At 46.5% G+C, this 13,500-nt stretch overlaps 1 protein-coding gene and 1 long non-coding RNA gene across 2 annotated transcripts in view; both read right to left on the bottom strand.

Moving 5' to 3' along the window:
• LOC135516417 (EH domain-binding protein 1-like protein 1) overlaps nt 1-13,500 on the bottom strand; it is a 66,509-nt gene that overhangs the window by 18,177 nt on the left and 34,832 nt on the right. Inside the window, exons 9-14 of the mRNA XM_064940718.1 lie at nt 2,603-2,693; nt 2,209-2,375; nt 2,004-2,052; nt 1,350-1,871; nt 1,176-1,233; nt 16-53 (exon numbers count right to left, since the gene is read on the bottom strand). Coding sequence (XP_064796790.1) covers nt 16-53; nt 1,176-1,233; nt 1,350-1,871; nt 2,004-2,052; nt 2,209-2,375; nt 2,603-2,693 — 925 coding nt within the window. The remainder of the gene's footprint in view (nt 1-15; nt 54-1,175; nt 1,234-1,349; nt 1,872-2,003; nt 2,053-2,208; nt 2,376-2,602; nt 2,694-13,500) is intronic.
• LOC135516418 (uncharacterized) lies at nt 6,530-9,577 on the bottom strand. The gene is made up of 3 exons (XR_010451929.1): nt 7,469-9,577; nt 7,309-7,375; nt 6,530-6,976 (listed from the first exon to the last, which is right to left on the bottom strand). It is a non-coding gene; the product is annotated as an uncharacterized LOC135516418 (long non-coding RNA).

Here is a 13,500-nt window from a genome sequence, read left to right as displayed (position 1 = left end):
GTGAAAGTGACAGACCTCCTCAGCCGATCGTCCTTCTTCACCAGCTGTCCTTCCTATATGAAACAAACACACACAGCGTAACGAGAAACACAGCAACATGATGCAGTAGCTCCAATTACTGAAAGAGCATGAAAGTGGCAAACTAGACTGTGATGACGAGGTAATTCACATAGTTTGATAGGCTAAGGACTCTAATCCTAACGACAGGAAGCCATCAAAGTAATTAGAATGAGTCAATGCTCAGGGGATGGATGAGCCAAGTACAACAGAGACAACTGTGATGACTTGTGTCTGTACTTCATCTCTCCTCTCTCTCTCCTCTCAGGGGATGGAGTACAGACACAAGTCCATCTCTCCTCCTCTTCATCTCTCCTCTCTCTCTCCTCTCAGGGGATGGAGTACAGACACAAGTCCATCTCTCCTCCTCTTCATCTCTCCTCTCTCTCTCCTCTCAGGGGATGGAGTACAGGCACAAGTCCATCTCTCCTCCTCTTCATCTCTCCTCTCTCTCTCCTCTCAGGGGATGGAGTACAGACACAAGTCCATCTCTCCTCTCTCTCTCCTCTCAGGGGATGGAGTACAGACACAAGTCCATCTCTCCTCCTCTTCATCTCTCCTCTCTCTCTCCTCTCAGGGGATGGAGTACAGACACAAGTCCATCTCTCCTCCTCTTCATCTCTCCTCTCTCTCCTCTCAGGGGATGGAGTACAGACACAAGTCCATCTCTCCTCCTCTTCATCTCTCCTCTCTCTCTCCTCTCAGGGGATGGAGTACAGACACAAGTCCATCTCTCCTCCTCTTCATCTCTCCTCTCTCTCTCCTCTCAGGGGATGGAGTACAGACACAAGTCCATCTCTCCTCCTCTTCACTCTCTCTCCTCTCAGGGGATGGAGTACAGACACAAGTCCATCTCTCCTCCTCTTCATCTCTCCTCTCTCTCTCCTCTCAGGGGATGGAGTACAGACACAAGTCCATCTCTCCTCTCCACTGCTCCTCTCAGGGGATGGAGTACAGACACAAGTCCATCTCTCCTCTCCACTGCTCCTCTGAGGGGTGGTTCACAATCATAAGGTACCTGGGAAACTGGGGACTCAGTAAGTTGTGTGTGTGTGTGTGTGTGTGTGTGTGTGTGTGAACTCAGAACACATCATACAAAATCAATATACTGTATGTACCTGTTTCTGATTTTATTCTGTCAGCTCCACTCTCTTCCTGTGCTGCAGCAACCTGTAACTACAACAAAGCAATCACTCACAGAGAGATTAAGTGGCAGAAAGTGGAGAGAGAGACAAAGAGGGGAGATGAGCGGGAGAGAAAGTGAAGAGAGAGAGAGATCGTAGGCCACTGACCTCGGTTGAGTCTGCCTCGTCTATTGACCTGCGTTGTGACCGTCGTTTCTTAACCAGATCTACATCCTTTAGGTGGGAGAACCCAGACTTGGCAGATAAAAAATGTGTCCTGGGGGGTACGACGGGGGCTTGGGCCCCTCCTGCTTCCCCTGCAGCCTGCAGCCGTTTGGTTCTAGGGGGTGGGACCACTTCCCTATTGGTGCCCTCCTTAGTGTCACTATCTGCCTTCTTCTCTGCAGTGCCCACATTGGTCTCCATTGTTAGGGCCTCATCTTGGATCCGTTGACAGTAGCGTGCGGCGGCCTCCGGGTCGGGGCCCGGCCGGCTCTCCCCGGCCATGCCGTAACTGGACTCACTGCTGTCCGCCTCGATGTGCAGCACGCTCAGCTCCTGGCCCGTGAAGTAGGTGCGGATCTGGTTGAGGTAGGTCATGACGATGAGGCGGTCAGGCACGGCCAGGAGGACCATGTCCGAGGGCTCTATCAGCCGAGAGATGCCCAACTCTGCGAAACCGTCAAAGGCCTTGAGGGAAATGAGAGAAGATGGGTTGGGTGGGGAAAATATTCAGCAGTTAACCAACTGATGGTCACATTTAAGGCCTGGCTGTTGATAGTGATTATGATATGACAAGATATCATAAAGAAAACAAACTACCTTCTTGTTGTTGCGCTTGATGTCATAAGGGTCCAGCATCTCAAAGTTTCTAAGCAGCGAAGAAATAGAGAATCAATACACACTACAAGAACAGGAAACACGTTAACACAAAAATTATGATGTCATTTTTAAAGGTTAACAAACAAGCCATAACACAATGCCTGCTCACGTTTATGTCTAAACGCATCACAGAGGGGGTACCTACATCCTGTCCGGGTGGAAGTGGTGTAGCAGGGCACAGAAGGCCAGGCCGTTCCTCCAGGATGTGCTGAAGTTGGTGATCTTGACCCCCTTGTGTTCTTTGATGACTTCCTGACACCACTCCAGTAGGGATTGGCTGGAGGTAACAAGGCCAGGACTGGCCATGAGGCCCTAAGACAACAAATTACATCAGATATAATAGGTCAATTCAGAGTAAAATATAAGTGGCACTTCAGTTTATGGTGCAGAAATGACCAGGTATCACACTGTAATAACCTAAAAAGTTGCTTTTGTCATTGACATAATGGACAGTTATGAATCAGAATTTCATTTCAAAGGACACTGATGCAAAATGATGGTGGAGGATTGGTCAACTGATAAGACTATAAATAACATACTTCTGGGGAAGCAGCACTGCCTAGACCCGTTTCCTGAGAGTTTACAGCTCTGCCTTTAGGCGTTGTTGGCTCGTCTGCTGCCCCCTGCTGTCTAAAAAGAGAAAGACCGGGATTTAATATGACCTGACTTCACAGCATATTCTGGATGTTTAGTTCTAACAGTTTAGAAGCAACACATTTCAAATAATGGTAAAGGATGAAATATGGCATTTTCTCAATCAGTTTCCTTTCATAAAAGCATTCTAGTCACACAGAATTATCAACAACTATATGTAAATGCACTCAGAAAACTGCCACGCGTCAATCAACCACTGTATTGCACAGGCGTGTCCAACTCAACATAACGTACCTCTCCTCATCTAAGCCACCAGCAGATATGTCTACTGACTCAAAGCCAAAGTCCATCTCTTCAACCCACATGTCTTTGCTCTCTACCTCCATCTGCTCTGTCTCTTTGGCTCCCTCAACACGTAACCAGTCGTCCTCAGCTGGTGTACCGGTGGCTAGAGAGGTCGTGTCAAGCACTTCTGCCTCTGAACCTCTCTCAATATCCTTGATTACAGTGTCTTCAAAAACCTCAGTGACCATAGGGGTTTCTGTGAAGGCCTGAGTGACCATGGTAGTATCTGTAAAGGTCCAGCTTTCCATGCTCTCCTCCAGTCCCTTCTCAAAGTCAGCCTCTACCTCTGAACCCCTCTCAATGTCAACTCCTACAGTGTCTACAAAGAACTCACTGACCATAGCAGTTTCTGTGAAGGCCTCTGTGAACATAGTGGTTTCTGTGAAGATCCAGCTCTCCCCGCTCTCCTCCAGTCCCTTCTCACAGAGTTGTACTTCTGGAGACATCTCCTCTGAGCGAGAAATTGTGACAAAGCTCCCATCGGAGGCCGTGTTTGAGGTTAATGATATTGAACCCTCTGAGGCTTCCTGACTGGTGTCTTGTCTGTCTTCCTGAGAGAGAGACAGCGAGCCCTCAAGGGAGTCTGCCTGGCTGGTGAATGAGGAGTCCATTGGAGGATTTCCATCAGAAAAAGAGGAACTAAGGCATTTTTTAGAGCGGGGAACTGGAACAGGCATGCTCGATTGTTTTATGTTTAGCTTACTGCTCCTTTTACGCAGAGGAGCAACCACCACTTCCCCAGATGCTGCAAGCTGGCCACGAGGGGGTACAGGAGGAAGACTACTGCTACTCTTGTTGCGTTGAGGTGGTACCAGCCCAGAGACTGCAGGTGACTGTCCTCCATCTCTGGTAGACTGGGTGTTGTCCCCAATAGAAGCATGCCAGGTCTTTGGTCGGGTAGCATCTGTTTGGACAGGTGGGGTTGGGTCTCGTTTCCCACGAGGCTTTGGGACTGGAAAGATCTCCGGCTTGCCTTTCATCTTTACTCCTGGTGCAATGTCCTCTGTTGTTGCCTTCTGAGCTGGCTCATCTTCAAGTGAAGCATTGGTTGTTTCAGTCACTTCCAAGGTCTGCTTCTCCACCTCAACCTTTTCAAATGGGTCTGTAACTTCTGGTGAGAACTTCTGAGCTGGTTCATCTTCGAGTGACTCAGTGGCTGTTTCTGTCACTTCCGGAGACTGCGTCTCCACCTCAGACTCCTTTGAAAAGGTTATCATATGATCCTGTATCTGGGCTGGAGCTGTAGACCCCTGGTTGGCAACATTCAGGGCCTCTAAAGCCATAGCTTCATCTGCGCCATCCTCTGCTTTGCTTGATTCCACTGGGGGAGAATGAGTTCTTTTGCTGCGCCTGGGCGGGGCTATTTTTCTGATGATCGAGAGGGGGGCAGTCTCTCCCACACCAAAGTCGGGGTATGACTCTGTAGGTACATGATATGGAGTTAGGGGAACAATTGTGGCCTTACCAGTAACAGTCTTTAAATCGTCAGCTTTCTGTCGCGGTTCGGGAGAGAGAGATGCTTTCCTGGTGCGTTGAGGTGGAATCAGCTTAGCGACCGCCTGGGCAATCACATTCTCTGGCTCATCAGCTTTCTGAGATGGCTCTGGAGTGAAGCTGTTTTGTCTCTTCACAGGCCATGGTAGAATCAGTTCAGTGGCTACCTGGCCACGTTTCTGTGAACGTTCTGCACTGGAAGCACTATAGGTTCCCCTTGTGCGTGGAGCTGGGATAACGCAGGTTGACTGTGGTGTCTCTTTAGTGAGGCTTGTCTTAGTACGGCGAGGAGGGAGCAGTTCAGTGGGCACCTGGACAGGGGTATCAGTTTTTTGTTGAGGCTCTGTTGAAAGACAATAATCTATTTTCCTACCAGGATGTGATGGTACCATCTCCTCTGGGGCCTGGGCAGTGAAACCCTTCCGGTCATCATCTTTCTTTAGAGGTTCTGTTGAAAGACTACGGTCTCCCCTCTCTTCAGTGGGCTTCTGTACAGATACATTCTCAGATTTCTGTTTGCGCTCTGAAGTGAGACAGTCTTTTCTCCTTGGAGGCCGTGAAGGGACTACCTTAGAAACAATCCCTTGATCATCAGCTTCCTGTTGAGTTTCTGGAGGAAGACTACCGTCTCGTTTCTTTGCATGATGAGGAGCGACCAGTTCAGTTGTTACCTGTGCAGGGACACCCTGGCCAGCGACAACAGGGGCGACTTCCGATTGTGTTTCCTCTGAGGCGAGTGTCTGCTCATCAGAGGGTTTATCTGGGATGGGGACTATATGTTCTTGAGCCTTGTCCTCTAACAGCAACTTGTCTGTAGTAGGTTGTGAGGTTGGGGCAGAGGCTTCCTCTGTGCTTGCATGTTGGGCGCTTAAGGTTAAAAAAATAAATAAAAGGTAAGAAAATATCATGGCTCAGATCTTGCTATATAATTACATTCTATTAAATGACTATGGAAATGGTACTAACAGTAAAGCAACCCCTCACATTCCACAAGCTGGCACACCTCACTGAAGCGATTACATATCCCATTCCACTGAGCAGACACTGGAGAAGCGTTCCAGATGTAGAAAAGCTCAACACATTGACTGATAATAACTAAGAAAAAGCCACAGGTTTTTCTTTACGAGACAAACATGCATGACATAGGTAGCAGCATAAACAGTACACAGAGACCCTGAAGACCTTAGTTAACATTAGAAAACCTGGGCCCACAAGCAGGTGCCTTAAACATCAATACGCAGCTTAAATTTAACACATACTGTAGACTTGTCCATCACAGTTCACTGAGTAGCAAGCATGGCTGAGCCAAACATTATGCGTACGAAAGACAATGTTATGACATAATACCGCATTTGTATTTTCAAGCAGTGCAGCCAAATAGTTCAGACACCGGTTAGCTGCCAGGACACTCACCCCTTGTCCAGGTGTAATGAAGTTGATAATTCTGTCTCGACAGGTGACCCGGCTGAATAATCATCAACATAACCTGTTATCTGTCCAGAGTCCTGTGCTTTTAACATCGATTTCTCCCCTATTTGCGCCCACAAGTCAAGGTAAATCTCTTCTTCCCCAGTTACCACAAATTGTCCTCTGGAGATCTCAGTAAGGTCAGCCTCCGTCAATGACGGCCATTTTCTCATACTGCTTAGAACTTGGACTTGAACAAACCCATCCTCAGTGTCTTGTCTCATTGCCTCACTCATTGACTGTTGGTCTTCCATATTCAACAAGCATGGCTCAGCGGTGGTTGGGAGTTCAATCGTTTTTTTGGTTTCACCCTCAAGGTGCGGTGCCTTTCCAGACACTGCTTCCTGGACGAGGGTAGATGTATCTGGGACAGGTTCAGAGGAGCTCTCTGATGGAGCTGCACCTTCTGTTGGTGAGGAGCCAGACGGACCCAGCATGGCTGCTACTGTTTCATAACTGTGAGAGAGGGATTACTTGCTGTAATTGAGGGACTGAGCTTTAAAACAGGCATGGTAAACATTGGGAGCATTCGAAAACCATATAAAAAAAAGTCTCAACACATTTAAAAATCTGAGAGATTAAACACAGATCATTCAAACTTCAATACATTTATTTTATTAACTGTATGTGAGAGTTGCTAAAAGTACTTGATTTGACCAAAATAGGATTTGTTAAATCAATGAATCAAAAATAGAAAATGCCATTATATGCAAACATTAATATAAATAAACTAGTGAACGTGAGGGTGACACTGGTGACAATTAGACTAAGAATCTACAGAACACACCACACACTTTGCCGTGCTTCATAGGAGCCTACAATCTCCCACTTACCCCCTGGAGAAGACACCAAAAATGGTCTGTACTAGGCCAGAGGCCTCCTGCTGCTTCTCTGCCACAGACCCCTCAGCCTCCAACACCTCCCATCCTAAGACCAGCTCTGGTTCTAACACTGCAGAGGACTTCTGGATTTCCTCAGATGGGATTTTCTCTATTTGTGGGCTGTCGGGGACACTAACATGAGAGGTGAACATTCCTACAGAATCCATGCTACACACAGAAAAACACACATGCATTGGCATGCACCAAAACAACACATCTGTCACAAATTTAGAATGAATATCACCCTATAATATATTATCTCCATGTAACAGGTTCACAGACCCAAAACACATCTCAGATGCAGAGTATCACGCCATGTAAAATGACCAAATACGCCATGTAGTCTTAAGAGGTTTGCCAAAGCTAAAATATCTGGCTTTACAGTGGCCGTTGCAGACCAAACAAAAAACTATGTTTCACTGCCACTGCAATCCATGCAGAGAGCCATATGCTCAAACACTTACCCCTTATCTAGAACACACTCTGCTGGTTCTCCAGTAACCTCTTCCTTCTCTGTCTGCATACTTGTCTCTTAGAAACCAAAAAACAAAGTATGTTGCTTTCCACTTGCAATGCGAGACACTGGGAAAAAAGATATTGCATGCCTAACCACACACGCCTTACCATTTGCCTCTGTAGACTCTAGACTGTGAGGAGGGGCAGACGGGAAACCAGGAATGCTTGCTGCCTCGGGGCAAGATGGAACCAGTGCAAGCAATGTTTTTAGGTTTTCATCTCCAACTGCACTGCCGAGGTCAGGTGTGGAAAGCACCATATTCTCTGACCTATTATCCTTCAATGGTTTTTCCCACATTGGCTGCATAGAACTCACAGATTCTTCTCCCTGGGTTCGGGCTAATTCAGACGGCTGTCTAGAAGGTAATCCTGGTTCTCGAGATTCACTTGGACAGGCTCGCATTAGGGAAAACACGGTTTGTTCTTCTATTGCTTTTAGTTGTGTAAAGAACGGGAACCCAGAAGTGAGACTCTCACATGGGCAAGATGGTGCCAGTGACACCCTATTTTCTCTGTCTTCTGGTGACCTATCTTTGATTATTACGGTTTTATCTTTCAGCTTCTTCTCAAACAAAGGCTTCTGTTCAACGTGCCAATCTCTTGTCTGGACGTTGGCCGTCAATGGGAAACCTGGGAGACTGGAGCTTTTGGGGCAAGATCGCGTGAGATCCACACTATTAAGCTCCCTCTTAGGTTGTGGTGCAGAGCGGAAGCTAGGAATCCTGCCTTCTTCTGGGCAACATGGCACCAAAGCAACCAATGCTTTTGTTTTGCCGATGACTTTTGGGAGAATGTTTTCTTCCTCTTCCTTCTTCTTTTGCAAGTGCTCAAACATAGATTTTGGGTCAACAAGCCACTCTAATGCTGTAGCCCCATCAGTGGATGCAAAACCAGGTAGACTGGACATTTTGGGGCAAGCGAGCACAAGACTCGACATACTTAGCTCTACCTCAGCTTTGGGATGTGGTGCAGAGGGGAAGCCAGGAATACTTGCTGCAGTAGGACATGATGGTACCAGAGCCACTATTCCTTTCATTCCTTGTTTGTCTTTTTCTGATATTCCCATCAATAACTTCTGCTTCTTTTTCAGTTGCTTCTCCCATAATGGTTGATGATCTCTGGGTGGATCTGTGTGCCAATATTTTCTGTCAGTTTGCTGATGAGATGGGAAACCTGCAATACTGGAGACTTTTGGGCAAGATGGAAGAAGGTTGACTACAGTTTGCCCCAAGTAGACATCTTTGGGTTGTGGTACAGAGGGGAAACAAGAGGGGAAGCCAGGAATGATGGCTACTTCTGGGCAACATGGCACTAAAGCAACTACTGGTTTCATTTTGTCAATGTCTTCTTTTGATTCGTCTTTTGGAAAAACATCTTCCTCCTCCTTCTTCAGCAAGTGCTCAAACACAGGCTTGGGGTCAACAAGCCACTTTAATGTTGTAGCCTCCGCACTGGAAACTTTAGAGCAAGCAGGCAAAATAATCATCATATTGGGTTGGGGTACAGATGGGAAGCCAGGGATCCTTGCAGAGTGTGGACATGATAGCCTCAAAGGAACATTGGTTTTCATTTCCTCTTGGTCTGCTTTTGAGCTGTCAATAATGACTTTCCTCTCCTTTAGTGGTCTCTTCAACAATGGCCTCTGGTCAACAACCCACCCTGCCCACCTATCCTTCTCAATGGATGGAAAACCAGGTAGACTAGAAACTTTAGTGCAGGAGGGAACAAGATGCACACTACTTGGCCCCACCTCAGTTTTTGGATGTGGAGCAGAGGGGAAGCCAGGAATCGTGGATACATCTGAGCCACATGACACCATATCAACCATTGCTTTAACTTTCTCACTGTGTTCTTTCGATCTGTATTTTGGAGAATCGTTTTCTTCTTTATTCTCCTTATCTTTCTGCAAGTGCTCAAACATAGACTTTGGGTTAACAAGCCACTCTAATGTTGTAGCCCCCCCAGTGGATGCAAAACCCGGGGGACTGGCCACTTTAGGGCACGCTGGCACAAGACTCAACATACTTGGATATACCTCAGCTTTGGGATGTGGTGCAGAGGGGAAGCCAGGAATACTTGTTGTAGTAGGCAATGATGGTACCAGAGCCACCATGTGTTTCATTAGCTCTTTGTCTTCGTTTAATCTGTCCAAATGTGGAGTGGACATAAAGGCCATCCTTTTCTTCCTCTTTGGGGGATTCTCCCAAATGGCCTCGATGTTGATTGTACACTCCGTTACTTGACTTTCAGGAGGGAATCTGAGTGTGCCAGCCAATCTTGGGCAGGATGGCATTAGATCTGCCATGCTAGGTTCCCTCTCTAACTTGGCTTCCTTGGACAGATGTGGAGACAGAAATCCCGGAATGCTGACGGTGCTTGGACAAGATGAGACCATATCTGCCATTCCTCTCACCATGTCTCTCTTCTCTTTTGATCTTTCGATAGAGAGCTCTGACCCATCCTTTCTTGGCGTCTCCCATAATATGCTATTGTCCACTGGACAGTATTCTAACTGAGCCTCTGAACAGGATGCTTGAGTGGATAGAAACCCTGGTGCACTGGCAACTCTTAGGCATGATGGAGGCAGAGAAACCTTGTTTTCAGGTCTGAGGAGAGGGGAGACCATGGTCAGAGGTGATTATGAAAACCAAGAAAGCAGAGTCTTCCAGTAAGAACAAAGCAATCAAATGGAAAGTTCTAAAACTATCACACACAAACCAAAACTCACGCTCAAAAATATTATCTCTGACTATTCATGAAAACGACAGTTAATAATGCAACCGTTTAAATCGAGATAAGAGCCGGCCAAGGTGCATAAATACCATACAACGCAATCAAATGTAAATCATTTTTCAAAGCCTTTGCTCACAAAATGTTATATATTCATCCAAATTAAAATGGAGAATATTGGAAAATATAATGAATAAGTCTAAAAGCACAAATCCTACAATGTGATTTTATTCCATTGCTGCAGGGGGCTAAATGCTCTGTTTAAGTTGTTTTAAATCCCAAAAACGGCAATAGAAATGCAACACCCTGCAGATCAACACTCCTAAACCAGCACCCTGCAGATCAACACTACTAAACCAGCACCATGCAGGTCAACACTACTAAACCAGCACCATGCAGATCAACACTACTAAACCAGCACCATGCAGGTCAACACTACTAAACCAGCACCATGCAGGTCAACACTACTAAACCAGCACCATGCAGATCAACACTACTAAACCAGCACCATGCAGGTCAACACTACTAAACCAGCACCATGCAGATCAACACTACTAAACCAGCACCATGCAGGTCAACACTACTAAACCAGCACCATGCAGGTCAACACTACTAAACCAGCACCCTGCAGATCAACACTACTAAACCAGCACCATGCAGGTCAACACTACTAAAGCAGCACCATGCAGATCAACACTACTAAACCAGCACCATGCAGGTCAACACTACTAAACCAGCACCATGCAGATCAACACTACTAAAAACCAGCACCATAAACCAGCACCAGATCAACACTACTAAAAACCAGCACCATGCAGGTCAACACTACTAAACCAGCACCATGCAGGTCAACACTACTAAACCAGCACCATGCAGGTCAACACTACTAAACCAGCACCATGCAGATCAACACTACTAAACCAGCACCATGCAGGTCAACACTACTAAACCAGCACCATGCAGGTCAACACTACTAAACCAGCACCATCAACACTACTAAACCAGCACCATGCAGGTCAACACTACTAAACCAGCACCATGGCAGGTAAACCAGCACCATGCAGGTCAACACTACTAAACCAGCACCGCTGGCAGGTGGCTAAACCAGCACCTTATACACTTACCGCATCTCATACACTTCCACCTGGCTAGCCACAGTAACCTCTTCCTTCCCAGAATGCTCTATTCCGGAGCCTGACTCTATGACTTCCTCTTCCATTTCTTCCTTACATATCATCTCCAAGTCCTCTACAACTTGACACTTTGCCAGGGCCACAACATCACAAGTGGCCTGGCTGTGGTCTGGCTCTTTTGGCTCATTGTCAACAGTTGCTCCCATCCCATACCGCAATGTCTGTCCCACTTGGATGGGAGACTGACATGAAGGGCTGAAAGAGAGCGACACGAAGAGAGATACTAAATAAATGAGGGAAAAGAGCACAGGGCAGGCGCCTTGCAAGAATAGTGCAAAAAGCACAGTAATGTCAGTCAGATGTGGATGAGATGGTTCAAAAGCAGCCAAACAAGAACAGCTGCACTCCTGCAGCAAATCAACACAACCCACCTATCTCTGACAGTCAAGAATATTGACATGTCTGCAGGAATGGCGAGCCACATTCTGCAGTGCAAGTGTCTGAAAACAGGGTTGAAATTCAACTGACAGGCATAGAAATGTACTTTAAAGTTTTAGAAAAACATCATAATGCAGATTTGGAATTGTTTGCTCCCAATTTGTAAGTCGCTCTGGATAAGAGCGTCTGCTAAATGACTTAAATGTAATGTAATGTAATGCTTTCCTACTCCCACTCACTCACCCTTTTTCTAGAATGCCCACTTCCTATACCTCATATCTGGTCCCAATGCCCCCCTCCTCTTTGTGCCCCTCCAACACTGAGCCATGTTCCGATTCTTGTTTGTTCTCATTCAGCACTACTTTGGTTAGTTGAGGTTTGTAGTTAGGCTCTGTATGGCTCTCCTTCTTGCAGTCATAGATCTCCTCTGCCCACACAGATGGAGAGAAGAACCACTGTTGAGAGGCGTTTGAGAATGTGTCGATGGAAAACCAGGGGCAATGGCCTCACTTGGGAAAGATGGCAACATAGCCACCATTCCCTTCTTTAATTCATCATGCGCGGGAGCCAGACTTCACTGTTTCCTCTTTCAGTGTATTTTCCCAAAATGGCCTCTCCTCCACAGGCCACTGTTGAATCAGAGGATCCTCTTGACTTAGCGTTTTTGTAGATGGGATCCTTTAGACATGTGTAACCATTGGGAAAATTGGCAAAAGACTGAATCAATTAATCAATCAATCAAATGTATTTATAAAGCCCTTTTAACATCAGTTGATGTCACAAAGTGCTGTTCAGAAACCTAGCCGAAAACCCCAAACAGCAAGCAATGCAGATATAGAAGCATGATGGCTAGGAAAAACTCTCTAGAATGGCAGGAACCTATGAAGAGACCTAGGGAGGAACCAGGCTCTGAGGAGTGACCAGTCCGCATCTGGCTGTGCCGGGTGGAGATTATAACAGAACATGGCCAAGATGTTCAAATGTTCATAGATGACCAGCAGGGTTAAATAATAATAATTACAGTGGTTGTAGAGGGTGCAACAGGGGCATATGTCAGTTGGCTTTTCATAGCCAAGCATTCAGAGTTAGAGACAGCAGGTGCGGTAGAGAGAGAGAGAGAGTCGAAAACAGCAGGTCCGGGACAAGGTAGCACATTCGGTGAACAGGTCAGGGTTCCCTAGCCGCAGGCAGAACAGTTGACACTGGAGCAGCAGCACGACCAGGTGGACTGGGGACAGCAAGGAGTCATCAGGCCAGGTAGTCCTGTGGCATGGTCCCTGAACATGCTTGACTCTTGTGGACTGACCATGTTTGGCTCTCGTGGTTCTATAATTGGATGCTGTGCTGAAGGGAAACCAAGCACATATAGCTGCCATACCCTTTGCATCGCCTGATCTACTGACTCCAAAAGCTGGAATCTCTTTCTGTCTTTTTTTCCAGAATGGTCTTTGATCTACAGCCCACACTTCATGGGCATTAATATGGGGTTGGTCCCCCCTTTTCCTGCTATAAGAGCTTTTGCTTGTGGTGCAGAAGGGAAGCCAGGAATCCTGGCTTTCTTTGGGCAAGATGGTAATATCTACTGTACCATGTTATTTGTAAGTTCTTTGTTCTCGTGTGGCATTGCCTGTACCACAAACTGTTATTTTCTTCAATGGCCTCTCCAAAAGTGACATGCCAGTCAACATTATCTGACATAATTGGCTGTTTAGAGGGTAAACCAGAAACTCTAGCCATTAAAGGGCATGTAAGCAGAAGGTTAACCATACTCGGCTCAGATTCAGAAAGGCTTATTATCCCAACATTGGGTCATTTGGTTGGCGCTTGCCCTAGTGCAGA

Source organism: Oncorhynchus masou, chromosome 27, assembly GCF_036934945.1.
Source record: "Oncorhynchus masou masou isolate Uvic2021 chromosome 27, UVic_Omas_1.1, whole genome shotgun sequence".
NCBI classification, from domain to species: domain Eukaryota; kingdom Metazoa; phylum Chordata; class Actinopteri; order Salmoniformes; family Salmonidae; genus Oncorhynchus; species Oncorhynchus masou.
This window is presented reverse-complemented; position numbering and strand designations above follow the sequence as displayed.